The following is a 27682-nucleotide window of genomic DNA, read 5'->3' as shown; positions in this document are numbered from 1 at the left end:
ATGCAGAGGGATCTGGGCGTCCTCGTGCATGAATCGTTAAACGTTATTATGCAGTTACAGCATGTTATTAGGAAAGCTTATCGAATCCTATTATTTATCGTGAGGGGAATTGAATACAAAAGTAGGTCAGTTATGCTTCAGTTCTACAGGGAATTGGTGAGACCGCATCTGAAGTACTGTGCAAAGTATTGCTGTCTATATTTAAGGAAGAATGTAAATGCGTTTGAAGCAGTTCAGAGAATGTTTACTGGACTAATGCCTGGAATGGGTGGGTTGTCTCACGAGGAAAGGTTGGACAAGCTAGGCCTGAATCCGCTGGAATTTTGCAGAGTACGAGGCAACTTGAATGAAACATATAACTTCCTGAGATTTCTTTACAGGATGGATATTTTAAGATTTAAGAAGATAAGCGTGTTTTATATCCCCTTCCAAGGTGGGAAAAGACTTGACAGCACAAAGCTTGTTATGAATCGACTTTATGAGATTTATTTGAGACAAGTTTAATAAGTTTTCAGATAAACCATTGTCACAAACTGTGGTAGTAATTAACACTCTAACACAGATACTACCCGTATTCGAGAAAGGATGTCAGCGTGCATGACTCTTTCTCTTGCAGCTTTTGATCTTCAAGTTTCCTTGTTGCTCTCTCTCTTTTGTCGTTTGTTGTTCGAAAAGCCTCTGCCATGCACTAGCAAAGACAGTACCTCTTTAATGCTGGTATCTTTCCACTTAACCCTCCCCTCTCCCAATCAATGATTAGTCTTGTATTAAAGGATGACTTTCTTAACCAACCAAGGATGGTTTGCTGTTGGTTGCTCACCTGTCGGATTTGTGCAAGTAGCAGCCCCATGTGTTGACTTTTTATCTCAATGCTTTTGCATTCCCAGGTTCCTTATCCCATTACACTGCTCTCAAGGTTTCGCCCTTTTGCTGCAAGTAAGAATTTTAAAACTTGATGTAATCTCCCGGAATCTCTTTGCATTGACATCCTGCCCATACTGTGCCCTATTTCCTTAGTTTTTCCACTTTACCGTACTCCAAAGAAGGGTTCTAATAAAGCTAAATGTAAGTTTAAGATAACAAGTCATTTGTTAGTTTATAATAGCTGGGCTTTAACAATTAGTACATTTATTAGTAACTTTTAGTATCCTAATAATCTCACAGACCCCCGGTTGAGGGGGAGATATCCCTATCGGCCCATCATTAATTATTTTACTATTTTCATGATAAGTCGCACGCTCTAAGATTTGTCTTTTGTAACACACTTGTCCCTCAACTGGCAAACGACAAAACATTGGGAGTATTACTACTAATACAATGTTGGGTTTGTATCATAAACATGGTGTTGGCCTACATTATATACAGTCCCCCACCATTGGTGGCCGCCCAGCCGTTGCACCTCCTACATTTTACGGTCATTGTTCTGCTGAAGAGGTCCATATCCATATGCAGCAAGATCTAGACAACATTTCAGCTTGGGCTCATAAGTGACCAGTGACGCTCGCACCACACAAGTGGCAGACAATGCTCATCTCGTAAAAGAGAGAAAGTAACCACCTACCCTTGACATTTAATGATATCGCCATTGCTCAATTCTCCACTATCAATATCCTGGTAAGGGGTGGTGTGGGGTGGGTCGGGGGAGGGAGGGGTGGAGGTGGTGGTTGTTTTTTTGTCATTGACCCAGAAGCTGAACTGGATAACATAAATACTCTAGCTACAGAACCAAGTCAGAGACTGAGAATTCTGCCATGAGTAACTTGTCTCCTGGATCCCCAATTTCTGTCCATCATCGACAAGGCACAAGTCAGGAGTGTTATGGAATACTCCAGTTCCTGTTCACCATTTGCAAGGCACACGGAAGGAGTGTGATGGCATATTCTCCATTTGCCTGGATGGGTGCAGCTGCACCAGCAGTCAACAAGCTCGACACCATCCAGGGCAAAGCAGCCCGCTTAATTGGCATGCTGTCCACCACTTTCAACGTTCCCAGTGCACAGTGGCAGCAGTTGCACTATCTAAAAGTTGCACCACCGCAACTCACCAAGGCCCCTTTGACCGTAGCTTCCAAGCCAGCGACCTAGAAGGAAAAGGGCATCACATTCATGGGAACACCGCCACCTGCAAGTTCCCCTCCAAACAACATACTGCCCTGACTTTGAACTATATTGCCATTCCTTTACTGTCACTGTGTCAAAATCCTGGAACTCCACTCCTAACAGCACCGTTGGTGTGCATGCACACCAATGACTGCAGCGGTTGAAAAAGGCAGCTCAGTATTACAATGGCAATTAAGGCTGGACAATAAATGCTGATCTCTTTAGTGATGCTCACACCCATGACGAATAAAAAGCAAAATCCAGGAGAAACCCACCCATCTGGTCAGAAAACATCCATCACCTTGAACAATACTCCCTCAGACACAGTTGCACTGTGGCAGCAGAGTGTAACATATACACGATATACTGCAACAACTCACCGCACCTCCTTCGACAGAACCTTCCAATCCCGCGACTGTGCCCGCCTAGAAGGACAAGGGCCGCAGACGTATGGAAACATAACCATCTGCACTTTCCCCTGCAAGACACGCAACATCATGACTTGGAAATATAGCGACATTCCTTCATTGTTGCTGAATCAAAATTCTGGATCTCCTTTCATAACAGCACTGTGAGTATACCCGCAGAGATGGACTGCAGCAGTTCAAGAAAGCACTTCACCACCACCTCTCAAGGGTAATTAGATTTGCTCATCAAATGCTGGCCTTTCCGTCGACGTCCACATTACATAAATCAGATAAAAAAAATAAATAGTGCTTCCACGTCATCTGCAAATGTTGAAATTATGCCCTTTATATGTATGTCTATGTTACTTGTATGTGACAAAAATAGCAGTGGTCGGACTACCGACTCCTGGGGAAGACCACTATATACTCTGAACCAGTCTGGAAAAAAAAACTGTTCACCACTTCTCTCTGCATTCTGCCCCTTAGCCAATATCATATCGACATTGTCACCGCCACTTTAATTCAACGGCTGCAATCTTCCTAACCAGTCTATTAAATGGCACCTGATTGCACAACGTTTGGATGTCCATATAAATAACATCAACCACTCTACCCTCATCAACCGTCTCCATTACTTCATCAAAAATCTCGATTCCGTTTGTCAGATACGATTTGACATTATCATATCAAGTCTGAGTGTCATTTACAAAAACATACATTCTCTTTCCCACACAAGGAATTATTGGCCACAGATTCTAGACTCGAAAAGTTTCCCCAACATTTCACTGATGTTAGACTGACAGACTTCTTTAATTAGAAGCTGTCCTCATTTCCCCTGTCTCAAAATGTGCAACATTGGTAAATCTGCAATCCTTTGGCTCCAGTCCCATATCCAAAGAGGATTGAAAGATTCTGGCCAGTTCCTCCACTATTTCCATTTTCCCTCCCTTAGCAACCCTCATACATAACTCCAGACTGGTAAATATTCCACTTCATTGTGGTACCAGAAGAGTTGGATTAAAAAGGGTTAACTGAACCTTTCCATTCAGTGACTGTAATTAATGTCAGTCTCTAGTGACCCTAATTCTGCCATTGGAGGGTTTCCCTGTTGAATTAATAAGGGACTCCTTTCAATGTGTTATCCAGTAGTGCCAGCAGGAGCATTATTTTGGCATGAACAGGGATCATCGGCTGCAGACAGTGGGAGAGGATCGATTAGAATCTGAGAACAATGTTACCACAATGGATCTGAATCAGAGAACAATGGATTGGAATGTTACAACAATGGGCAGGAGTTTCTCCTCGGATCTTTTCTATCTTTCCACATATTACAACCAGATAACTTTAGAATATCGGATCTATTATGCACTTCTGGTTCTTCAGTACATTTACTATCCGCTCCTGGCTATTGTTGGTGTCCCTGGTAAGTCTTCTTTTCCAGTTATTAATTAAATAAACCATTGGTGCTCTTGTCGCTAACTCCCCCCTCCTTGCTGCTGTTTTCATTTCTGCCCAGTCACTTTATCCAACTATTAGCTTCATAAACTATTTATAACTGTATTGCTGCTCTTGTAATTTATGTGTTCATCATTGCTGATCTTGCTGCCATTGGTACGTGCCTATCTCCAGCTATTAGCTCCATAAACATTGTTTCATTGTATCGTTGTTCCTGTGATTTACTCGCTCATCTTTGCTGCTCGTTGCTGCCACTGGTAAGTCCCTATTTCCAGCTATGAGATATGTAAGTCTGTTTCCCTGAAATACAGCTCTTGTAATTTAAACTTTGTGAAGACCGAAGCAAGTGTCATTGTTATCCTTAAGAAACTCCATACCCTATCCATGTACCACATACCCCTCCGTAGCCAACGTCTGATGTTGAACCAGACTGTGGACAACCTCGGTTTTCTATTTAAAGCTAAGCTGAGTTCCGAACTCATATTCTTTCCAGCAACTACCCTGACTACTACCACCACTCATCACTCATACCCCTCCTCTGCCTCATCCCATCTGCTGCACAAACACTCATCCATGTCTTTGCTAAATCTACACTTTATAAACCACAGCTGACCCAAAACGTTTCTGCCTGTATCCCAACTCAAACCAACTCCTGATCATCCATCGCCCCTGTGCACACTGATGTACATTGGTTCCCGGTCTGACAGCATCTCAAGTTTAATATCCTCATTCTTGTGTTAGAAATCCTACATGTACTATCCCCTCCAAATGCTCCCAACCACCCGTCAATTTCCCATGTAACCGTAAATCCTTTGTTCGAACGTATTTTTCAAAGACTCATTTTAAAGTGATTTGTTCCCTTTGTATCTCATCCTGGACACAACGATTGTCTCTGTGGCATCACTAGTGCGAACATTATGGGAGGCCAGGTACATTTAATGGTGACAGCCCCACTGATGGCCACTTCTGCTATGGGCTGCACAGTGCCCCATATTGGGCATGGTTCTAACCCGGGTGTAATTTGTGTGTGCTAGTAGCATAAGGAGTTGTCAGAATGTGACATCAATCAGCCATTCTGGCAGCTTTAATATACGTCTTTGAAACTTAGTTTGTGCATTTCCACTGAACACCTGAGTTCGTCGCTCCCAGGTGAACGTGCATTCAGCAGCACGAGGAACCTCCTCTTGCATTATTTAGAAGAATATCTAAATTTCAGATGAGGGTCTTTTTCCCTATTTGTGCTATTGTAAAGTTAGTGTTTTCTTGTTGGATGTTGTGTTGTGGGCTGCTGCATACATTCAGGGAGGTCAGAGGGTTGGTTGACACACTCTGGAATAGATATAGGGGCAGTATTTACAATGCCTACAGATCTGAAACATGACCAACAAATGGAGTAATGACTGCTGAGAGGGGAGGTTCTGCAAAGGGGAGGATGAGGGGGATCTGGTTACAGAACAAAAGGAGGCTATTCGGCCGATTGTGTTAGTGCTATCTCCTTGAAAGAGCCACCTAATGTGTTTCCCTCGTCTCCACTTTCGCCAGACACCTGCATATGTTTTCCCTTTTCAACTTTTTGTTAAACTTCTTTTTGAAAGATATTATTGCATCTGTTTTCAGACAGAGAATTCCAGATCCCAACAACCCGCTGTGTTCGAAATGTCTGCTCATTTCGCCTCTGGATCTTTGCCAGTTACCTTAAATCTGTGTCTTCTTAACACCAAACTTTCTGACACTAGAAACAGGTTTGCCCTTGTTACCCCATCAAAACCCTTCAAGAGTTTGAACTTCTTGTGAAATTTACACTTGCCCTTCACTGCTGTAAAGAGAACAATCTCAGTTTTTCAAATCTCTCCACGTACTACAGTTACAGATCCCTGATAGCTTTCTAATAAACCTCTATTGCATCGTTACTAAGTCCTTGACATCTTTTCCAAAGTGTGGTGCTCAGCAGTGAACATGAAGTTTCATCTGGGTCCTAACCAATGAAGTATAAAAAATAGCATTTGTTCATAGATTGTGCTAGTCCGTGCCTCTATTTATAAAGTCAAGGGCATGGAACGCTTTTTAAACAGCCTTCTCAACTTGGTCTGCTACCTTCAAAGATCTGAATACATACAGCCCATGTCTCGCTGTTGCTTCACCTGCTTTTATATTGTCTTCTTTCAAAGTTGCTGTCAGCCTTCCTCTGCTCCTTAATAATAAGGAATAACTGAGCAGCTGCTACATTTTTGAGTGAGGTTTATTTTAACTTGTGAACTATATTGATTTTTAGTGGGATTTATCAGTACGAGTAAGGTTTTATTAATAATTCTAAGCTGTTGCAGTATTGGAAAGGTTTTATTTCGCAGAAACAAAGAATCAACTAATAGATAAAGGAATGGCCATGTTGCTTCAACCTCCACAGTGCACTTCGGGTGTTTTGTGGAAGCTCCAGGGTATTTCCCGACTCTTGAAGAAACATTTCTGCAGGAAGTTTTGTCAATTGAAGCAACTTGAACTCTGGGTTTTTGAACTTAAGTGGCAGCTGGCGAGACTGCGGTGCATTCAAGAGGGTGAGAGCTATGTCGATAGCACGTTTATAGATGTAGTCACCACACAGCTTAAGAATATGCGGGAAGAGAAGAAAGCGGTGACCACAAGACGGTCAAAAAGAATCAGGCAGGTAGTGCAGGAGACCACTGAGCGCATCTCTCTCTCCAACAGGTATTCAGTTCTGAATACTGAGGAATGGTTCACCTGGGGAGTGTAGCCAGAGCCACATCCATGACACCACGTGTGGCTCCGCTGCACGGGAGGTGGAGGGGGGTGGGGTTACAGGGAATGTTGGAAGAGCCATATTTTTAGGTAATTCAAAAGTCAGAAAACAGACAGGCGTTTCTGTGCCATAGATGTGAATCCAGGATGATGTAGTGCCTCCCTGGTATAAGGGTCAAGAATGTCACTGAGTGGCTGAAGAACATCCTGAAAGGGAGGGTGAGCAGTTCTGGTGCACATCGGAACCAACAACATAGGTAGAAAGAGAGATGTGGTCTTGCAGAAAGAATTTAGAGAGCTATGTAAGATATTAGCAAGAAGGACCTCAAAACTCGTAAGTTCCAGATTAATCCCAGTGTGCAAATGGAAGGATAAGACAGATGAATGCATGTCTGGAAAGATGATGCAGGAGGGAGCGCTTCAGATTACTGGGACATTGTGATCGTCCGCATCTGGGGGAGATGGGATGTGTACAGGCCGGGCATGCTGGACCTGAAAAAAGCCAGGACTGAATTCCTTGTGGGACATTTTGCTAGTGCTTTTGGCGAGTGTTTAAACTTATTTGTCAGTGGGATGGGAACCTGAGGGGAGACTCAGCCGGGACAATATCAGAAATATAAATGGAAGGCGTAAAATTAATGGATGAGTCTGGAAGACAGAGCAAGCAAGGGTCAGAAAATAAAACAAAAAAGAGTTTGGCAGTGCCCAACGGTAACTCTTTCAATGCAAGGAGTATAGAAAATAAAGTAGATGAGCTGAGGGCACAAATAGACACCTGGCAGTATGATATCATAGCTACAACAGAAACATGGATTAAGAAGGGACAGGAATGGCAGCTCAACGTTCCTAGTTACAATGTTTTCAGACACAATACAGAGGGGGATAATAAAGGAGGGGGAGTGGCAATTTTGGTCAAGAAAACTATGACAGCTGTGACGAGGGATTATATTGTTGGAAGGTTCATCAAATGAGGCCATATGGAGTGAGCTAAGGAACAAAAAGGGGCAATCACCCCCAAATATCAGAGGGAGATAAAAGAGAAGATGTGTAGGCAAATCTCTGAGAAATGCAAGAACAAAAGGGCTGTAATAGTAGGGGATTTTAATTACACAAATATTAACTAGGCAGTTTGAGTGTGAAAGGAATTAAGGGAGAAAAAATCTTGAGGTGCATTCAGGAGAAACTTCTTGCCTAGTATGTAACAAGTCCAACAATATAGGGCGCAGTTTTAAGCTTAATTTTTGGAAATTATGATGGGCAGTGGAAGGAGAGGCAGTGGGAGAGCATTTTGGTGGTAGCGATCATAATTCAGTCATTTTAACATAATTGTGGAAAGGGATAGAGATAGTACAGGAGTTAGAATTCTCAATTGGGGCAAGGCCAATTTTGCAAAACTGAGGAGTGATTTAGCGAAAATGAACTGGAAACAGCTACCTGAAGGTAAATCAGTGTCAGAACAGTAGGAGGCATTAAAAGGGGGAGATTTCAGGGGTTCAGGGTAAACATGTTCCCACACAGATAAAGGATGAGGCAGCCAAATCTAGAATAACATTGATGTCAAGGTGCCTACAGAGTAAGATAAAGCAGAAAAGGAAATCTTACATCCAACACCGATAACACAATACTACGGCGAGCTGAGAGGAGTATAGAAAGTGGAGGGGTGACATCAAAAAGGAAATTAGGAAAGCAAAGAGAGGGCAGGAAAGAATATTGGCAAGCAAAATCAAGGTGAACTCAAAGATGTTTTATCAATACATTAAGAGTAAAGTGATAACTAAGAAGAGAGTAGGGCCCATAAAAGACCAAATAGATAACCTGTGTGGAGGAGCAGAAGATATTGGTATAGTTCTTAATGAAGACTTTGCGTCTCTCTTCACAAACGAGAGACGATGCAGATGTTGTATTTAAGGAGGAACAGTGTGAAGTATTGGATGTGATAAACATAGGGTAAGAGGAAATATTAATGGGATTGAAATTAGAAAAATCACCAGGGACAGATGTAATGTATCCTGGGCTGTAAAGGGAAGCAAGAGAGCTAATAGCAGAAGGTCCGACCATCATTTTCTAGTCCTCACTGGAAACAGGTGTGGTGCCGGAGGATTGGAAAATTGCTAACGTACCTCAGGTTAAAAAGGGAGCGAAGTTTAGACCGAATAATTGCAGCCTAGTCAGTCCAAACTCAGTAGTGGAATTATTTTGAAAATTTTTGGAGAAACAGGATTAACTGTCATTGAGAAAGGAACAGGTTAATCAACAATATAGTTTCACAGAAATTGCATTTCTGTGTCATGGACAGGCAGACAAATGGCAGATCGAAATTTAGTCAGATAAGTGTGAGGTGATGCACTTTGGCAGAAGGCATAGAGAGAGGCATTATAGACTTAATAGTACAACGCCCAAGACTGTACAGGGACAGAGGGAACTGGGAGTTCCTTTTTCACAGATCTTTGAAGGTGGCAAGACATATTGATAATGTGGTTAGCAACGCATATGGGATCATAGGAAATATACACAGGCATAGAGTACAAAAGCAGGGAATTTATGATGATGCTGCATAAAACTCCGGTTAGGCACCTACAAGAGCATTGCGGCCAGACTTGGCCATCACATTTTAGGAAGGGTGTCAGGGTCCTTGAAAGGGTGCAGAAGGGATTTGGAAACATAGAAACATAGAAAATATGAGCAAGAATAAGTCATTCAGCCCTTTGGGCCTGCTCCGTCATTCAAAAAAGATCATGGCGGATTGTCTAATTCAGCACCCTGTTCCCACTTTTCCACATATCCCTTGATCCCTTTGGAATTAAGAAATATATTGATCTCCTTCTTGAATATATTTAATCACTTGGCGTCCACTGCCTTCTATGGTAGAGAATTGCAGAGTTTCACCACCCTCTAAGTGAAGAAATTTCTCCTCATCTCGGTCCTAAGTTATAACACTCTCCCTGCATCTAGCCTGTCTAGTCCAGTTACATGTAGTATAACGTGGATAAATGTTTCTATGCGATCCCCTCTCAGTCTTCCAAACTCTAGTGAATAAATGCCTCGTAGACCTAATCTCTCCTCATACGTCAATCCTGCCATCCCATGAATCAGCCTAGGAAATCTTCTTTGCACTCCCTCCAAGGCAAGAACATTCTCCCTCAGATAAGGAAGCCAAATCTGCACGCAATATGTGGTAGCACCAAGGCCCTGTATAACCGCAGTCAGACATTCTTGCTCCTGTACTCAAATCCTCTTGCAATGAAGGCCAACATACCATTCGCCGTCCTAACTGCTTGCTGTACCTCAATGCTTGCTTTCAGTGACTGGTGTACAAGGACACCCAGGTCTCAATGCACCTCCCCCTTTCCCAATCTATCACCATTCAGACAATAATCTGCCTTTCTGCTTTTACAACCAAAGTGGATACGTCACATTTTCCACGTTATACTGCATCTGCCATGCATTTCCCCACTCAGCCAACTTGTCCAAATCACACTGTAGCCTCTTTGTATCCTCCTCACTGCTCATACCCCCCACCAGCAGCAACCCCCACCCCACCCCAGCTTTGTGTCATCTGCAACTTACCAGAACCAGACCAGGGTTGGAAAATTTTAGTTACAAGACTTGATTGAATAAACATCAATTGCTTTCTTGGAGCAAAGGAGATTGAGGAGAGATGTGATATTGGTGTATAAGATTATGACAGGTTTAGGTAAGGTAGACGTTGAAAAGCTGCTCCTATTCGCTGATGGCACAAGGTCCAAGGTTAAGACTTGGGAAAGAGATAAAAGGGAATGTGAGGCAGGACCTTTTCATGCATCGACTGGAAATGACTGCCTGTGAGGGTGGTTAAAGTCGAGAGAGTGCATGATTTTAAAAGGATATTCAATAGACATTGAATGAAATGGACTTGAATGAAAATGGAAACAGAGATGGGGAATGCGACTGACTTGATTGTTCTCCAGGGAGCCAGGGTGGACTCATTGGGACGAATGGACTACTTCACTCTTTGACAGGGGAATACTATTACTCCTGCTTTCAGATACTGGGAAAGTTTCTAATGGACTGCGTAATAACATCCTGCTGAACCCCGTGATGCAGGAGAAATGTGTGATGGCCCAGATCGTGGTTAACAAATATCCTTCGGAAACAAATTAATTCAGTTCAGCCCTTCTCACAATGTTGATGTCATATGCAATGCCCCTCCATGACTGTACTTCCAGCCGTTTTTATGTCATTGACATTGTCATTCGGGGGTGGGGTAGGGGTGGGGTGGGCTCCATATTTGTATTACCTTGCTGTGTATTCATCAACAATGACCACCTAAGGAGATTGATATGCGCTTGGCCTTTTTCACAGCTATTTCGCGAGACATATTTACAGACTTCACGGCTTAAGAAGATAACAATCTCCCTGGGGCTACCCACATTCGAACAACATTTACATGGTCAGAATTAGTGCTTTTCATTGCTTCTCGACATGTCATGACATGTACAGAACTCTAGCTAACCTTCAACGGAGTTTATCCATCATGTTTATGTGGTTATGTTACAATTTTAACCAATATACTTACGGATATGGCAATTAATTTCTATAAGTAATGTAATAAAATAAATTCAATCCTACAATAACCCCACCTTGAGGGTAAAGGAAACTGATCCCTCATAATCAAGGTTTGAAAATATCCTGTAGTTTTCTGTAACGATGCACTACGTTCTTCCGCTATCATTTACATTTGATCCCAGTGCTGTCCATACCCTTGTTCGCAGTAATTGTTCATCTTGTTGTACAGCTTCAGTGACCAAAATTCTACTTCTCAGGTTCGTAATCATATCTCTTATATGCATGAGGGTGGTCATCAATAACATCGAAGTGACCAGTTGAATACACACTAGCATGTGTGATGTTATATTTTTATCCATGAGGGTACATCAGTATTTTAACCTATGTCCCACAAGCTGCTATTACTACTAATTCCTCTGTTTCCGTTTCCATTTCTTGATTCTTCGGCCTCAGTACATAATACCATTCGGAGTAGTGGAACATTTCCTGTTCTAATTGTGTTTGATGTTCTGGGAGTGGAGCAATGTCAACAATAATGGTTCTTTTACTTCATCTGTGGCTTGGATGATAGGATCATCATGAGGACATTGGGGATGGATGACACTGTGATCAAAAGAGTGAGTAAGGTAGATTACTTGATTGACACCCCTGATCGCTAGAAGAAGAACAGGTTGCAACACATTTACATATTCAAACAATATTATCGCAGGAAGGAGGATAAGCCAAAACAGCTATGTCATGTAATCGGGACGGTTGAGAAGGAAAAAGACAGAGCGGATGAGGCACAAGTTGGCCCAGGAAATTCTCAGATTGAAATTCCAAATATTCAATTAGCGAATACAGAATTGTGAGGAAAAATAAACAATAGGCTTTTGCACTTAGAGGCAAAACAGCTTGAAGTCCTACCCAGGGTTTCCACAACGTTTCAAAATGTTTGTAGGGATAAGCCAGGTTGTACAATATTAGCAACACATGATGTGGGTATAGGCGGGACGATTCCTTTAAAACAAGATCCTTGATGCTTAGGTCCAGACAGATAGGCCCCAGTGGAAGCAGAAGTACAATGCATGCTGAAGGGAAGCTTAGTTGAACGCAGTCAGGACAGTTGGAATTCGCAGGTGGTCTTGATGTCTAAGCCTACTGGGTCGGCTCAAACTTGCATAGACTCGAGAAAAGTATTTGTGGTAAAGAAGGAAGACTGCGATCCAAATTCTCATTTAAAAGGATAGAGTGAGCAACACCATGTGTCTGAAAGAGACAGATGTGTTGGAGCGATACAGTCAAATTCCTTTGACACCCGAGGGTGAGAAACAATCAGCTTAGGTTACACTGGACAGGGTTTTTTCAGTGTCAAGTAATGCCGCATAAGTTAAGGGGCCCTCGTAAATTCTCAGAGAATAGTGAACTCAGCAGTCATCAGTGCTCCTAGCTGTGAAGTTCACGTGGCTGATGTGATGAGCAATAGGGACACGAAACAGTTGGAGTGCTTGTAAATTTGAAATAGGTTCATTGGGTGAGCCTTTTGAAATTTTAAAGCTGAAATGTTCCTGTGGAACGTGTTGCTGTAGTCTTAATATTTTAGAAAAGAGTATGCCTGTAAATGCGAAAAAAATGTGTTATCGTTTTTTTCAATTTGCATTTTTTTACCAGTGTAATGAAATGAATTTCAGGAATGCTGTTTCGTTCCACTAGGGGCGGAGATGTCATGATCCTGCAGATTTCTTTTTGCTGGCAAGAATGCAGTGTGCCTTTAAGGATAGAAAGTGAGCACGGCTGCTTTAAGATAGCAGGCTCCAGAAGCTGAGTCAAACAAATCATTCTCGTTATAATAAAAGCAAAATACTGCGGATGCTGGAAATCTGAAACAAAAACAAGAAATGCTGGATTCACTCAGCAGGTCTGGCAGCATCTGTGGAAAGAGAAGCAGAGTTAACGTTTCGGGTCAGTGACCCTTCTTCGGAACATTCTCGTTGCCCAGGGAACAGCAGTTCGCAGACTGTGAGTCAAATAGTGCATTTCGTTGCCCGAGATGCAGCCATTCAGGACACAGATCGAGAGATACATTGTTACAATTTAATTATGAACTGGCTTATAATGAAAACAGACAGTTCTAACTCAGTGGAACTGGCAGAAAGCTGTGTTTTAGCACCTGAAACGAGGACTCTCAGATCATTTAAACCGAAGGAAGAGAATTTAGTCTGTTTCCTTATTATTTTCTCCCGAAATTGGAAAAGGGCAAGCCAACATAGAGAGCTCTGATAATTTAAACAGAAGGAAGGACAGTTAGATTGTAACAGTCTTTTATCCTTAACAAGTAATCCTAAAGCCAAATAGATTTATTAAAATGCGTTTACAAGTTGTTAATTGTTGAAATTCTTCACTGGAGAAGGAGCAACAATGTTGACTTCTGAATTAGACTATGACCTGTTCTATTGTTGGAAAACCTAATTTTCCCCATTGGACAGCTGTGAGGATTTCAAGCAAACTTGGATGTTCCACATCTGGCAGGAGCGTAAATCTGCAAGGACAATATCTTCTTCTATTTATATTTTTTCATATATCTTCGTAGTGTTTATGAACTTAGTTTTTATAATTAAGCAGTTAATTTACTCATTTACAGACACTTGGTTTGGTTCGCCTGATTCGGGGATTCATAGATGGCACAATTTGACTGGGTCTTTCTTTAATTTGGACAGTTTAAAATAATATTTTAGCCCATCTGTGGAGGGACGCGATTGAAATAATATTATCATATTAAAACTTACTGTACTGCGTTTCTCCCACCACAAACCTAATCAGTATCTTTTGATTGGGGATTTTAACTGGAGTGGCCAGTCGTAACAGTGTTGACTTTGCTGTATTGAACCAAATGCTGGAGAGAAAGGAAAGAACTGAATGTAAACAGTAAATGCAAGTAATCAGTTATCCAATTGTTACATATAAAGATATGCTCGTACAAAGAAATTGTTATGTGTGTTGGAGGAGCTGCATCCGACAATGTAATACTTCAGAGCCAATACGGAATTTAATTTGATTGATGTTTGAATGCTCTTTGAGCATAGAACATAGAACATTACAGCGCAGTAGAGGCCCTCCAGCCCTCGATGTTGCGCCGACCTGTGACACCATCTGACCTACACTATTCCATTTTCATCCATATGTCTATCCAATTACCACTTAAATGGCCTTAACGTTGGCGAGTCTACTACTGTTGCAGGCAGGGCGTTCCACGCCCCTACTACTCGCTGTGTAAAGAAACTACCTCTGACATCTGTCCTATATCTATCACCCCTCAACTTAAAGCTATGTCCCCTCGTGTTTGCCATCACCATCCGAGGAAAAAGGCTCTCACTATCCACCCTGTCCAACCCTCTGATTATCTTATATGTCTCTATTAAGTCACCTCTTCTCCTCCTTCTCTCCAACGAAAACAACCTACAGTCCCTCAGCCTTTCCTCGTACAACCTTCCCTCCATACCAGGCAACATCCTAGTAAATCTCCTCTGCACCTTTGCCAAAGCTTCCACATCCTTCCTATAATGCGGTGACCAGAACTGCACGCAATACTCCAGGTGCGGCCGCACCAGAGTTCTGTACCGCTGCAGCATGACCTCATGGCTCCTAAACTCGATCCCCCTACTAATAAAAGCTAACACACCAAATGCCTTCTTAACAGCTCTATTAACCTGGGTGGCAACTTTCAGGGATTTATGTACCTGGACACCAAGATCTCTCTGCTCATCGACACTACCAAGAATCTTCCCATTAGCCCAGTATTCTGCAATCCTGTTACTCCTTCCGAAGTGAATCAGCTCACACTTTTCTGCATTAAACTCCATTTGCCATCTCTCAGCCCAGCTCTGCAGCCTATCTATGTCCCTCTGTAACCTACAACATCCTTCGACACTATCCACAACTCCACCGACCTTCGTGTCATCCGTAAATTTACTAACCCACCCTTTTACACCCTCATCCAGGTCATTTATAAAAATGACAAACAGCAGTGGACCCAAAACAGATCCTTGCCGTACACCATTAGAAACTATACTCCAGGATGAACATTTACCATCAACCACCACCCTCTGTCTTCTTTCAGCTAGCCAATTTCTGATCCAAAGCACTAATTCACCTTCAATCCCATACTTCTGTATTTTCTGCAATAGCCTACCGTGGGGATCTTTATCAAACGCCTTACTGAAATCCGTATAGACCACATCCACGGCTTTACCCTCACCCACCTGTTTGGTCACCTTCTCAAAAAACTCAATAAGGTTTGTGAGGCAAGACCTACCCTTCACAAAACCGTGCTGACTATCGCTAATGAACTTATTCTTTTCAAGATGATTATAAATCCTGTCTCTTATAACCTTTTCCAACATTTTACCCACAACCGAAGTAACGCTCACAGGTCTATAATTACCAGGGCTGTCTCTACTCCCCTTCTTGAACAAGGGGACAACATTTGCTATCCACCAGTCTTCCAGCACTATTCCTGTCGACAATGACGACATAAAAATCAAGGACAAAGGCTCTGCAATCTCCTCCCTGGCTTCCCAGAGAATCCTAGGATAAATCCTATCAGGCCCAGGGGACTTTTCTATTTTCACACTTTCCAAAATTGCTAACACCTCCTCCTTGTGAACCTCAATCCCATCTAGCCTAGTAGTCTGTATTTCAGTATTCTCCTCGACAACATTTTCTTTCTCCACTGTAAATACTGATGAAAAATATTCATTTAACACTTCCCCTATCTCCTCCGATTCCACACACAACTTCCCACTACTATCCTTGATTGGCCCTAACCTATCTCTCGTCATTCTTTTATTCCTGATATACCTATAAAAAGCCTTAGGGTTTTCTTTCATCCTATCCGCCAATGACTTCTCGTGTCCTCTCCTTGCTCTTCTTATCTCTCCCTTTAGATCCTTCCTGGCTAGCTTGTAACTCTCAAGCGCCCTAACTGAGCCTTCACGTCTCATCCTAACATAAGCCTTCTTCTTCCTCTTGACAAGCTCTTCAACTTCTTTAGTAAACCACGACTCCCTCGCTCGACAACTTCCTGCCTGCCTGACAGGTACATACTTATCAAGGACACGCAGTAGCTGCTCCTTGAATAAGCTCCACATTTCGATTGTGCCCATCCCCTGCAGTTTCCTTCCCCATCCTACGCTTCCTAAATCTTGCCTAATCGCATCATAATTTCCTTTCCCCCAGCTATAATTCTTTCCCTGCTGTATATGCCTGTCCCTGCCCATCGCTAAGGTAAACCTAACCGAATTGTGATCATTATCACCAAAGTGCTCACCAACTTCTAAATCTAACACCTGGCCGGGTTCATTACCCAGTACCAAATCCAATGTGGCATCGTCCCTGGTTGGCCTGTCTACATACTGTGTCAGAAAACCCTCCTGCACACACTGGACAAAAACTGACCCATCTAAAGAACTCGAACTATAGTATTTCCAGTCAATATTTGGAAAGTTAAAGTCCCCCATAACCACTACCCTGTTACTCTTGCTCCTGTCAAGAATCATCTTTGCTATCCTTTCCTCTACATCTCTGGAACTATTTGGAGGTCTATAGAAAACTCCCAACAGGGTGACCTCTCCTCTCCTGTTTCTAACCTCGGCCCATACTACCTCAGTCGACGAGTCCTCAAACGTCCTTTCTGCCGCTGTAATACTTTCCTTGATTAACAATGCCACACCCCCCTCTTTTACTATCTTCTCAGTTCTTCGTGAAACATCTAAATCCCGGAACCCGCAACATCCATTCCTGTCCCTGCTCTACCCATGTCTCTGAAATGGCCACAACATCGAGATCCCGGGTACCAACCCATGCTGCAAGCTCACCCACCTTATTCCGGTTGCCCCTGGCGTTGAAGCAGACACATTTTAAACCAAGATCATGCTTGCCAGTGCCCTCTTGTGTCCTTATAACCTTATCCCTGACTTCACTACTCTCAACATCCTGCACACTGGAACTACAATTTAGGTTCGCATCCCCCTGCTGAATTAGTTTAAACCCCCCCCCACCCCGAAGTGCCCGAGCAAATCTCCAACCCAGGATATTGGTACCCCTCTGATTCAGGTGAAGACCATCCTGTTTGTAGAGGTCCCACCTACCCAGAAAGAGCCACAATTATCCAGGAAACCAAAACCCTCCCTCCTACACCATCCCTGCAGCCACGTGTTCAACTCCTCTCTCTCCCTATTCCTCACTTCGCTAGCACGTGGCATGGGCAACAACTCAGAGATAACAACTCTGTTTGTTCTCACTCTAAGCTTCCCCCCTAGCTCCCTTAATTTCTGCTGTAAATCCCCATCTGTCTTCCTACCTATGTCGTTGGTGCCTATGTGTCCCACGACTTGGGGCTGCTCCCCCTCCCCCTTTAGGATCCCAAAAACACGATCCGAGACATCACGTACCCTGGCACCTGGGAGGCAACACACCAACCATGAGTCTCTCTCGTTCCCACAAAACCTCCTATCTGTTCCCCTAACTATGGAGTCCCCAATGACTAATGCTCTGCTCCTCTTACCCCTTCCCTTCTGAGCACCAGGGACAGACTCTGCGCCAGAGACCTGTATCCAATTGCCTACCCCTGGTAAGTCGTCTCCCCCAACAGTATCCAAAACGGTATACCTGTTGTTGAGGGAAACGGCCACAGGGGATCCCTGCGCTGCCTGCTGGTTCCCTCTCCTTCCCCTGACGGTAACCCATCTACCTTCTTCTTTTACCTGAGGTGTGACTGCCTCCCGATAACTCCTCTCAATAATCCCCTCCGCCTCCCGAATGATCCGAAGTTCCTCCAGCTCCAGCTCCATTTCCCTAACGCAGTCCTTGAGGAGCTGGAGCTGGGTGCACTTCCCGCAGATGCAGTCAGCAGGAACACCCTTGGCGACCCTTACCTCCCACACTCTGCAGGAGGAACATTCAACTGCCTTAACCTCCATTCCCACTATTCTAAATTCCCAAGTTTTTAACCAATCACAAGATAAAACAAGAAGAGAAATAGAAAAAGCCTTACCTTACCTACACACAACCGAGTCCTTTTTTTTGGTAAGAGGAGGAGGGCGGGTGGGAGACACTACAAGAGTAGTGTCTCTGGTTCAGAAACAGCCCAAATATATAGGTTTCTACTTACCCAGCAGTCCCTGCTCCACCGAAACTCCCGATGAAATTGACTTCCCAGCTGTTCACTCCTCGCTCGCAATGCCTGTGCTCCTGGAAAAGCTGCACAACGAAAAGGTAAGAGAATTTACACAGCCCAAATATATAGGTTTCTACTTACCCAGCAGTCCCTGCTCCACCGAAACTCCCGATGAAATTGACTTCCCAGCTGTTCACTCCTCGCTCGCAATGCCTGTGCTCCTGGAAAAGCTGCACAACGAAAAGGTAAGAGAATTTACACAGCCCAAATATATAGGTTTCTACTTACCCAGCAGTCCCTGCTCCACCGAAACTCACGATGAAATTGACTTCCCAGCTGTTCACTCCTCGCTCGCAATGCCTGTGCTCCTGGAAAAGCTGCTCAACGAAAAGGATGTTAATACTTTGTACGTAATATGTAATTTATTTTGAAATGCTGTTTGAGCATCTTAATCCAAGTTATATTATCAAAAAAGGAAGGGAATCTGTTAATCGTGTATCAATTGTTTGATTATTTGTTTATCTTTTAATTCGTTCTCTGTGTTGGAGGGGGTGTAGCATTATTAGTTAAGGAATCAATAACAGCCTTGAGTAAGAATGATATGCAAAATGGATCATCAAACAAGGCCATATGGGTGGATCTTAGAAATAAAAAGGGGCAGCCACAATACTAGGAGTGTACTATATCAGCCCAAATAGTGAGAGGGAGGCAGAAGAACAAATATTAGAATATTATTAGAATTAGAATATTACAGCGCAGTACAGGCCCTTCGGCCCTCGATGTTGCGCCGATCATCTGACCTACACTATTCCATTTACATCCATATGTCTATCCAATGACCACTTAAATGCCCTTAAAGTTGGCGAGTCTACTACTGTTGCAGGCAGGGCGTTCCACGCCCCTACTACTCTCTGCGTAAAGAAACTACCTCTGACATCTGTCCTATATCTTTCACCCCTCAACTTAAAGCTATGTCCCCTCGTGTTTGCCATCCTCATCCGAGGAAAAAGACTCTCACTATCCACCCTATCTAACCCTCTGATTATCTTGTATGTCTCTATTAAGTCACCTCTCCTCCTCCTTCTCTCTAACGAAAACAACCCCAAGTCCCTCAGCCTTTCCTCGTAAGACCTTCCTTCCATACCAGGCAACATCCTAGTAAATCTCCTCTGCACCCTTTCCAAAGCTTCGACATCCTTCCTATAATGCGGTGACCAGAACTGCACGCAATACTCCAGGTGCGGCCTCACCAGAGTTTTGTACAGCTGCATCATGACCCCGTGGCTCTGAAACTCGATCCCCCTACTAATCAAGGCTAACACACCATATGCCTTCTTAACAGCCCTATTAACCTGGGTAGCAACTTTCAGGGATTTATGTACCTGGATACCAAGATCTCTCTGCTCATCTACACTACCAAGAATCTTCCCATTAGCCCAGTACTCTGCATTGCTGTTACTCCTTCCAAAGTGAATCACCTCACACTTCTCCGCATTAAACTCCATTTGCCATCTCTCAGCCCAGCTCTGCAGCCTATCTATGTCCCTCTGTACCCTACAACACCCTTCGACACTATCCACAACTCCACCGACCTTCGTGTCATCCGCAAATTTACTAACCCACCCTTCTACACCCTCATCCAGGTCGTTTATAAAAATGACAAACAGCAGTGGCCCCAAAACAGAACCTTGCGGTACACCACTAGTAACTAAACTCCAGGATGAACATTTGCCATCAACCACCACCCTCTGTCTTCTTTCAGCTAGCCAATTTCTGATCCAAAGCTCTAAATCACCTTCAACCCCATACTTGCGTATTTTCTGCAATAGCCTACCGTGGGGAACCTTATCAAACGCCTTACTGAAATCCATATACACCACATCCACGGATTTACCCTCATCCACCTGTTTGGTCACCTTCTCAAAAAACTCAATAAGGTTTGTGAGGCACGACCTACCTTTCACAAAACCGTGCTGACTATCGCAAATGAACTTATTCTTTTCAAGATGATTATAAATCCTGTCTCTTATAACCTTTTCCAACATTTTACCCACAACCGAAGTAAGGCTCACAGGTCTATAATTACCAGGGCTGTCTCTACTCCCCTTCTTGAACAAGGGGACAACATTTGCTATCCTCCAGTCCTCCGGCACTACTCCTGTCGACAATGACGACTTAAAGATCAACAACAACGGCTCTGCAATCTCCTCCCTGGCTTCCCAGAGAATCCTAGGATGAATCCCATCTGGCCCAGGGGACTTATCTATTTTCACTCTTTCCAAAATTGCTAACACCTCCTCCTTGTGAATCTCAATCCCATCTAGCCTAGTAGGCTGTATCTCAGTAATCTCCTCGGCAACATTTTCTTTCTCTACTGTAAATACTGACGAAAAATATTCATTTAACGCTTCCCCTATCTCCTCTGATTCCGCACACAACTTCCCACTACTATCCTTGATTGGCCCTGTTCTAACTCTTATCATTCGTTTATTCCTGATATACCTATAGAAAGCCTTAGGGTTTTCTTTGATCCTATCCGCCAATGACTTCTCGTGTCCTCTCCTTGCTCTTCTTAGCCCTCCCTTTAGATCCTTCCTGGCTAGCTTGTAACTCTCAAGCGTCCTAACTGAGCCTTCACGTCTCATCCTAACATAAGCCGCCCTCTTCCTCTTGACAAGCGCTTCAACTTCTTGAGTAAACCACGGCTCCCTTGCTCGACAACTTCCTCCCTGCCTGACAGGTACATACTTATTAGCTGCTCCTTGAATAAGCTCCACATTTCGTTTGTGCCCATCCCCTGCAGTTTCCTTCCCCATCCTACACATCCTAAATCTTGCCTAATCGCGTCATAATTTCCTTTCCCCCAGCTATAATTCTTGCCCTGCGGTATATACCTGTCCCTGCCCATCGCTAAGGTAAACCTAACCGAATTGTGATCACTATCGCCAAAGTGCTCACCTACATCTAAATCGAACACCTGGCCGGGTTCATTACCCAGTACCAAATCCAATGTGGCATCGCCCCTGGTTGGCCTGTCCACATACTGTGTCAGACAACCCTCCTGCACACACTGGACAAAAACAGACCCATCTAAAGTACTCGAACTATAGTATTTCCAGTCAATATTTGGAAAGTTAAAGTCCCCCATAACCACTACCCTGTTACTCTCGCTCCTGTCGAGAATCATCTTCGCTATCCTTTCCTCTACATCTCTGGAACTATTCGGAGGTCTATAGAAAACTCCCAACAGGGTGACCTCTCCTCTCCTGTTTCTAACCTCGGCCCATACTACCTCAGTAGACGAGTCCTCAAACGTCCTTTCTGCCGCTGTAATACTTTCCTTGATTAACAATGCCACACCACCCCCCTCTTTTACCCTCTTCTCTGTTCTTTCTGAAACATCTAAATCCCGGAACCTGCAACATCCATTCCTGCCCCTGCTCTACCCATGTCTCCGAAATGGCCACAACATCAGGATCCCAGGTACCAACCCATGCTGCAAGCTCACCCACCTTATTCGGATGCTCCTGGCGTTGAAGTAGACACACTTTAAACCAAGTTCTTGCTTGCCAGTGCCCTCTTGCGTCCCTGTAACCTTATCCCCTACCTCACTACTCTCAACAGCCTGTACACTGGCACTGCAATTTAGGTTCCCATTCCCCTGCTGATTTAGTTTAAACCCCCCCGAAGAGCACTAACAAATCTCCCCCCCAGGATATTGGTACCCCTCTGGTTCAGGTGAAGACCATCCTGTTTGTAGAGGTCCCACCTACCCCAGAAAGAGCCCCAATTATCCAGGAAACCAAAACCCTCCCTCCTACACCATCCCTGCAGCCACGTGTTCAACTCCTCTCTCTCCCTATTCCTCTCTTCGCTAGCACGTGGCACAGGCAACAACCCAGAGATAACAACTCTGGTTGTTCTCGCTCTAAGCTTCCACCCTAGCTCCCTGAATTTCTGCCTTAAATCCCCATCTCTCTTCCTACCTATGTCGTTGGTGCCTATGTGGACCACGACTTGGGGGTGCTCCCCCTCCCCCTTAAGGATCCCAAAAACACGATGTAGGAAAACTTCTGAGTGCAAAAACCATAGGGCGGTAATAGTTGGGAATTTCAACTACCCCAATATCAACTGGGATGCAAATAGTGTGAAGGGCACAGAGAGGACGCAATTCTTGAACTGCATTCAAGAGGACTCTTTTAACCATCACGTAACAAGTCCAATGAGAGGGGGTGCAAATCTAGATTTAGTCTTCTGTAATGAAGCTGGGCTCGTGGATGAAGTAACAGTGGGTGACCATTATGGAGATGGTGACCATAATACAGTAAGTTTTAGTATAATAATGGTAAAGGACCAATATAAAAGTGGAGTAACAATTCTAAACTTGGGGAAGGAGAATTTTAAGAAACTGAGAAGTGAGCTGGCGAAAGTGGACTGGATACAGCGACTTGAGGGAAAATCAGTGCCAAACCAGTGGGAGGTGTTCAAAAGTGAGATACTACAGGCACATTGAGGGCATGTCCCCATTCAATAAAGAGTGGGACGGTAAAAGATAGAGCCGCCTGGTTATCTAGAAGCCTACAGGGCAAGTTAAAGCAGAAAAAAAGAAGGCTTATGACAATCATCACAATCGTCATACTCAGAAAGCCTGGAGGAGTATAGAAAGTGCAGGGGTGAAGTAAAAAAGGAAATTAGAAAAGCAAAGAGAGGACATGAAAACGTATTGGCAAGTGAAATCAAGGAAAACCTGAAGATGCTTTGTCAGTAAATTAAGAGCAAGAGGATAATTAAGGGAAGGGTAGTGCCTGTCAGCGATGCACAAGGGAACTTATGCGTTAATGCAGAAGATGTGGGCATGATTCTTAATGAGTTTTTGGTGTCTGTTTTCACAAAGGAGAGGGTTGATGTAGACATTGCAGTTAAAGCGGAGGAGTGTGAAATATTAGATAAGATAATGAAAGAGGATATACCAGATGGTTTGATATCCTTGAAATTGGATAAATCGCCAGGGCCCGATGTATTGCGTCCCAGATTGTTAAAGAAAGCCAGGAAGGAAATAATGGGTGTGCTGAGGATCATCATCTTCAAATCCTCACTAGATACAGGAGAGGTACCAGACGATTGGAGGTCTGCCAATGGTGCACCATTGTTTAAAAAGGGTGCAAAGGATAGGCCAGTCAGTCTGACCTCGGTGGTGGGTACATTGTTAGAATCTATTCTGAGTAACAGCATAAACGTCTGCTTAGAATGGCATGCATTAATCAAGAACAGTCAGCATGGATTTTGTTTTAAGGGAAGGTCATGTCTTACTAACATAATCTAGGTTTTTGAGGAAGTAACAAGAAGGATTGATGGGGGTAGTGCAGTGGATGTGGTCTACATGGACTTTAGTAAGGCATTTGACAAGATACTACATGGCAGATTGGTCAATAAAATGAAAACCCATGGGATACAGGGGAATGTGACAGATTGGATCCAGAATTGGCTCAAGGATGGGAAGCAAAGGATAGTAGGCGATGGATGTTGTTGTCAATGGAAAGCTGTCTCCAGTGGCGTGCCACAGGGCTCAGTGTTGGGTCCCTTGCTGTTTGTGGTATATATTAATGCTTTGGACTTAAATGTGGGAAGCATGATTGGGAAATTTGCTGATGATACAAAAGATTAGTCGTGAAGTTGATAGTGAAGAGGATAGCTGAAGACTCCAAAATGATATCTATGGTTTGGTTGAGTGGGCGGATAAATGGCAAATGAAGTTCAATCCAGATGAGTGTGAGGTAATGCATTTGGCAAATAAAGCGAGGGAATACACAATAAACGGGAGGATGTTGACTGGGGTAGAAGAAGTGAAGACCTTGGAGTGTATATCCAAAGGTTCCTGAAGGTGGTAGGGCAGGTAGCTAGAGTGGTGAAGTAGGCATAGGGAATGCTTTCCTTTATTGGCCGAGGTATAGAATTCAAAAGCAGGGAAGTAATGCTGGAACTGTATAAATCGCTGGTTAGGTCACAGTTGGAGTATTGTGTACAGTTCTGGTCACCACATTACAGAAAGGACAATATTACTCTGGAGAGAGTACAGAGAAGATTTACAAGAATGTTGCCAGAGTTCGAAAGTTACAGGTATGAAGATACATTGGAGAGGCTTGTGTTGTTTTCCTCAGAACAGAGGAGGCTGAGGGGTGACTTAATTGAGGGTTACAAAATTATGAGGGGCCTAGATAGAGTAGACAGGACGCACCTGCTACCGCCAGTGGAGAGGCCAATTTCGAGGCACAGATTTAAGGTGATTGGCAAAAGAATAAGAGGGGACATTTTCACCCAGAGGGTGGTGGGTGTTTGGAATTCACTGCCAGGCACGGTGGTGAAAACCCTAAATTCTTTTAAAATTATACATGAACATGCACCTGAAGTGCTGCATGCTGCTAAGCTATGGACCAGGTGCAGGAAGGTGGCGTTACATTCGGAGGCTAGTTTCTATTTTATTCTTCTCGGCCAGCATGGCCGTAATTTTTGTTTGGCTCGATGTGGCGTCACTGGCGAGGCCAGCATTTATTGCCAATCTGTAATTGTCCTTGAACTGAGAGGCTTGCTGGGTCATTTCAAAGGGTATTTAAGAGTTAACAACATTGCTGTGGGTCTGGAGTCACATATAGGCCAGACCAGGTAAGGACGCAGATTTCCTTCCCTGAAGGTGATCCAGATAGGTTTTTATGACAATCGACAATGATTTCATGGTCACCATTAGAGTAGCTTTCAATTCCAGATTTATTAAATGAATGCAACTTTCACCATCTGACATGGTGGGATTCGAACCCATGTCCCCAAAACATTACCTTGTGCTCTGGATTACTAGTGCAGTGATACTACTACGACGCCACCACCTCCCCCGCATGTAAGTGAAGGGTGTAAATTGCGGTTTTATTTGAGAACATATAATCAAACATTCACTGAGACAAATGGAGGTGTTTGAGTGAGGAGCTACATGTTTGCGAGTCTTTTACGATGCAAAGTAATTGTGAACCTAAGTAAACTTAGCTTCCAGCATTATCCTTCCAGAGCAAACTGTCTGGAATTTAATAAAGTGGACAAAATGGCAGAGGAGATAGCATGGAAGAGGAGGATGGACACCACGGGAAAAGCCAGGGCAACAGCATGGGCGACAGGAAGGGGACAGTGGCACAGTGGCGCAGTGGTTAGCACCGCAGCCTCACAGCTCCAGCGACCCGGGTTCAATTCTGGGTACTGCCTGTGTGGAGTTTGCAAGTTCTCCCTGTGTGTGCGTGGGTTTCCTCCGGGTGCTCTGGTTTCCTCCCACATGCCAAAGACTTGCAGGTTGATAGGTACATTGGCCATTAGCAATTTCCCCTAGTATCGGTAGGTGGTCGGGAAATATAGGGACAGGTGGGGATGTGGTAAGAATATGGAATTAGTGCAGGATTAGTATAAATGGGTGGTTGATGGTCGGCACAGACTTGGTGGGCCGAATGGCCTGTTTCAGTGCTGTATAACTAAACTCATAAAAAAAAGTAGGAGGAGGCAGCCCAGCATGGCAAAGGGCGGTGCAGTGGTTTGCACCGCAGCCTCACAGCTCCAGCGACCTTTGTACTGCCTGTGCAGAGTTTGCAAGTTCTCCCTGTGTCTGCGGGTTTCTGCCGGGTGCTCTGGTTTCCTCCCACAGCCAAAGACTTACAGGTTGACAGGTAAATTGGCCATTGTCAATTGCACCTAGTGACGGTAGGAGAATGGTGGGGATGTGGTAGAGAATATGGGGTTAATGTAGGATTAGTATAAATGGGTGGTTGTCGTTTGGCACAGAAACGCTGGGCCAAAGGGCCTTTTTCAACTCTGTACCTCTAAGCATAGGGGAGGAGGAAAATGGGGGGTAGGATGGGAGTAGGATGGGGCCAGCATGTGATGACGGGACGTCATTGGAGAGCCCAGGGTGCAGCATAGAAGAGGGGAGTGGAGAGAGCAGGATGGACAGCATGGGATGCCTGAAAGGATGGATGGGAATGAGAGAGAAACAGGGTTAATGAGGGAGAGGCAGAATTAATGTTTCAGTTCAGTGATCCTTCGTCAGAACTGGGAGTGCTTCAACATAGAACAGTTTGCAAGCTGGGCAGGGAAAATAGAGATGGGGATGGCTATGATCAACATTGAACTTCACAATTCTAGTAAGATCACTTTCTCATTTAATCTCTCCTGCCTTCCGCAGTATTACATACCTTCCCGTTTGTTCTTTCAGGTCCAAACATTTCATGACATCACTGGATACAGGAACACATTTCACAATCTCAATAATTTCTCAGTCAAGCTCGTAACTTCCCTCTCAGCCTGTTGCATAATTTGCCTGTTTATTTCCCTTTCTCGCAGTTAACTTGCTGACGATTGTGATCCTCTCTCGGGGGAAGTGTGGTCTCTCCAAATGTGTCACCTGTTACCTGGTGGCCATGGCAGCTGCGGATCTACTGGTCATTATCCTAGACCTGATATTGCGGCAAATTCCCATTGTTTATGAGGAAGAGTTTCAGTTCCTGTATTCCATCCACGTGTGTAACATCCACGCCATCTTGGTTTACACAGCCACAGACTGTTCTGTCTGGTTCACCATCACCTTCACCATTGATCGATTTGTGGCTATTTGTTGCCAGAAGCTCAAAAGTAAATATTGCAGCGTGAGAGCGGCGTCTGTGGTTCTGGGAACAGTGACCGTGCTGAGCTTTTTAAAGAATATTCCGTGGTATTTTATGATAACAGCTCGGTATTGGCTGGTGAACAGACCCTGGTTTTGTGAGGTCAAAATGGATGCTGTAGAATCTTGGACCTGGTTAACAATCGAGTTCCTCTATCACATTGTAACCCCAGGGGTCCCATTTGTGGTGATTCTGCTGCTCAATGCTTTTACCATCAGGCACATTGTTGTGAGCAGCAGAGGACGCAGGAGACTGCGGGCTCCCAGCAGTGGGGGCAGTCACAGAGACCCAGAGATGGAAAGCCGAAGGAAATCTATAATTTTACTGTCAGTTATCTCGGCCAATTTCATCCTGCTATGGGCAGCGTTTATGGTGAATTCCATTTGGAACCGAATGCGGTATATGGTGCATGTGTCTGTCATTCTACCTGGTTATCTGCTGGAAGCGGGCTTCATGCTGCAGCTCCTGAGTTGCTGCACAAATACTGCGATTTATGCCGTGACCCAAACCCAGTTCAGAGTGCAGCTGAAGAATTCGCTGAAATATCCCTTTACTTCAATTGTTAAATTCATTCAATGA

At 44.0% G+C, this 27682-nt stretch overlaps 1 protein-coding gene across 1 annotated transcript; it reads left to right on the top strand.

The window, feature by feature from the left end:
* LOC137358346 (uncharacterized) lies at window positions 1-27682 on the top strand. The gene is made up of 5 exons (XM_068024289.1): window positions 1-433; window positions 888-936; window positions 1718-2060; window positions 3656-3929; window positions 26784-27682. Exons 1-5 carry the CDS (start codon window positions 1-3, stop codon window positions 27680-27682), a joined length of 1998 nt encoding a protein of 665 aa, XP_067880390.1.

The sequence above is a fragment of the Heterodontus francisci genome, chromosome 49 (assembly GCF_036365525.1).
Source record: "Heterodontus francisci isolate sHetFra1 chromosome 49, sHetFra1.hap1, whole genome shotgun sequence".
NCBI lineage: Eukaryota > Metazoa > Chordata > Chondrichthyes > Heterodontiformes > Heterodontidae > Heterodontus > Heterodontus francisci.
The sequence above is the reverse complement of the archived record's forward strand: the minus strand, read 5'-3'. Positions and strand labels throughout refer to the sequence as shown.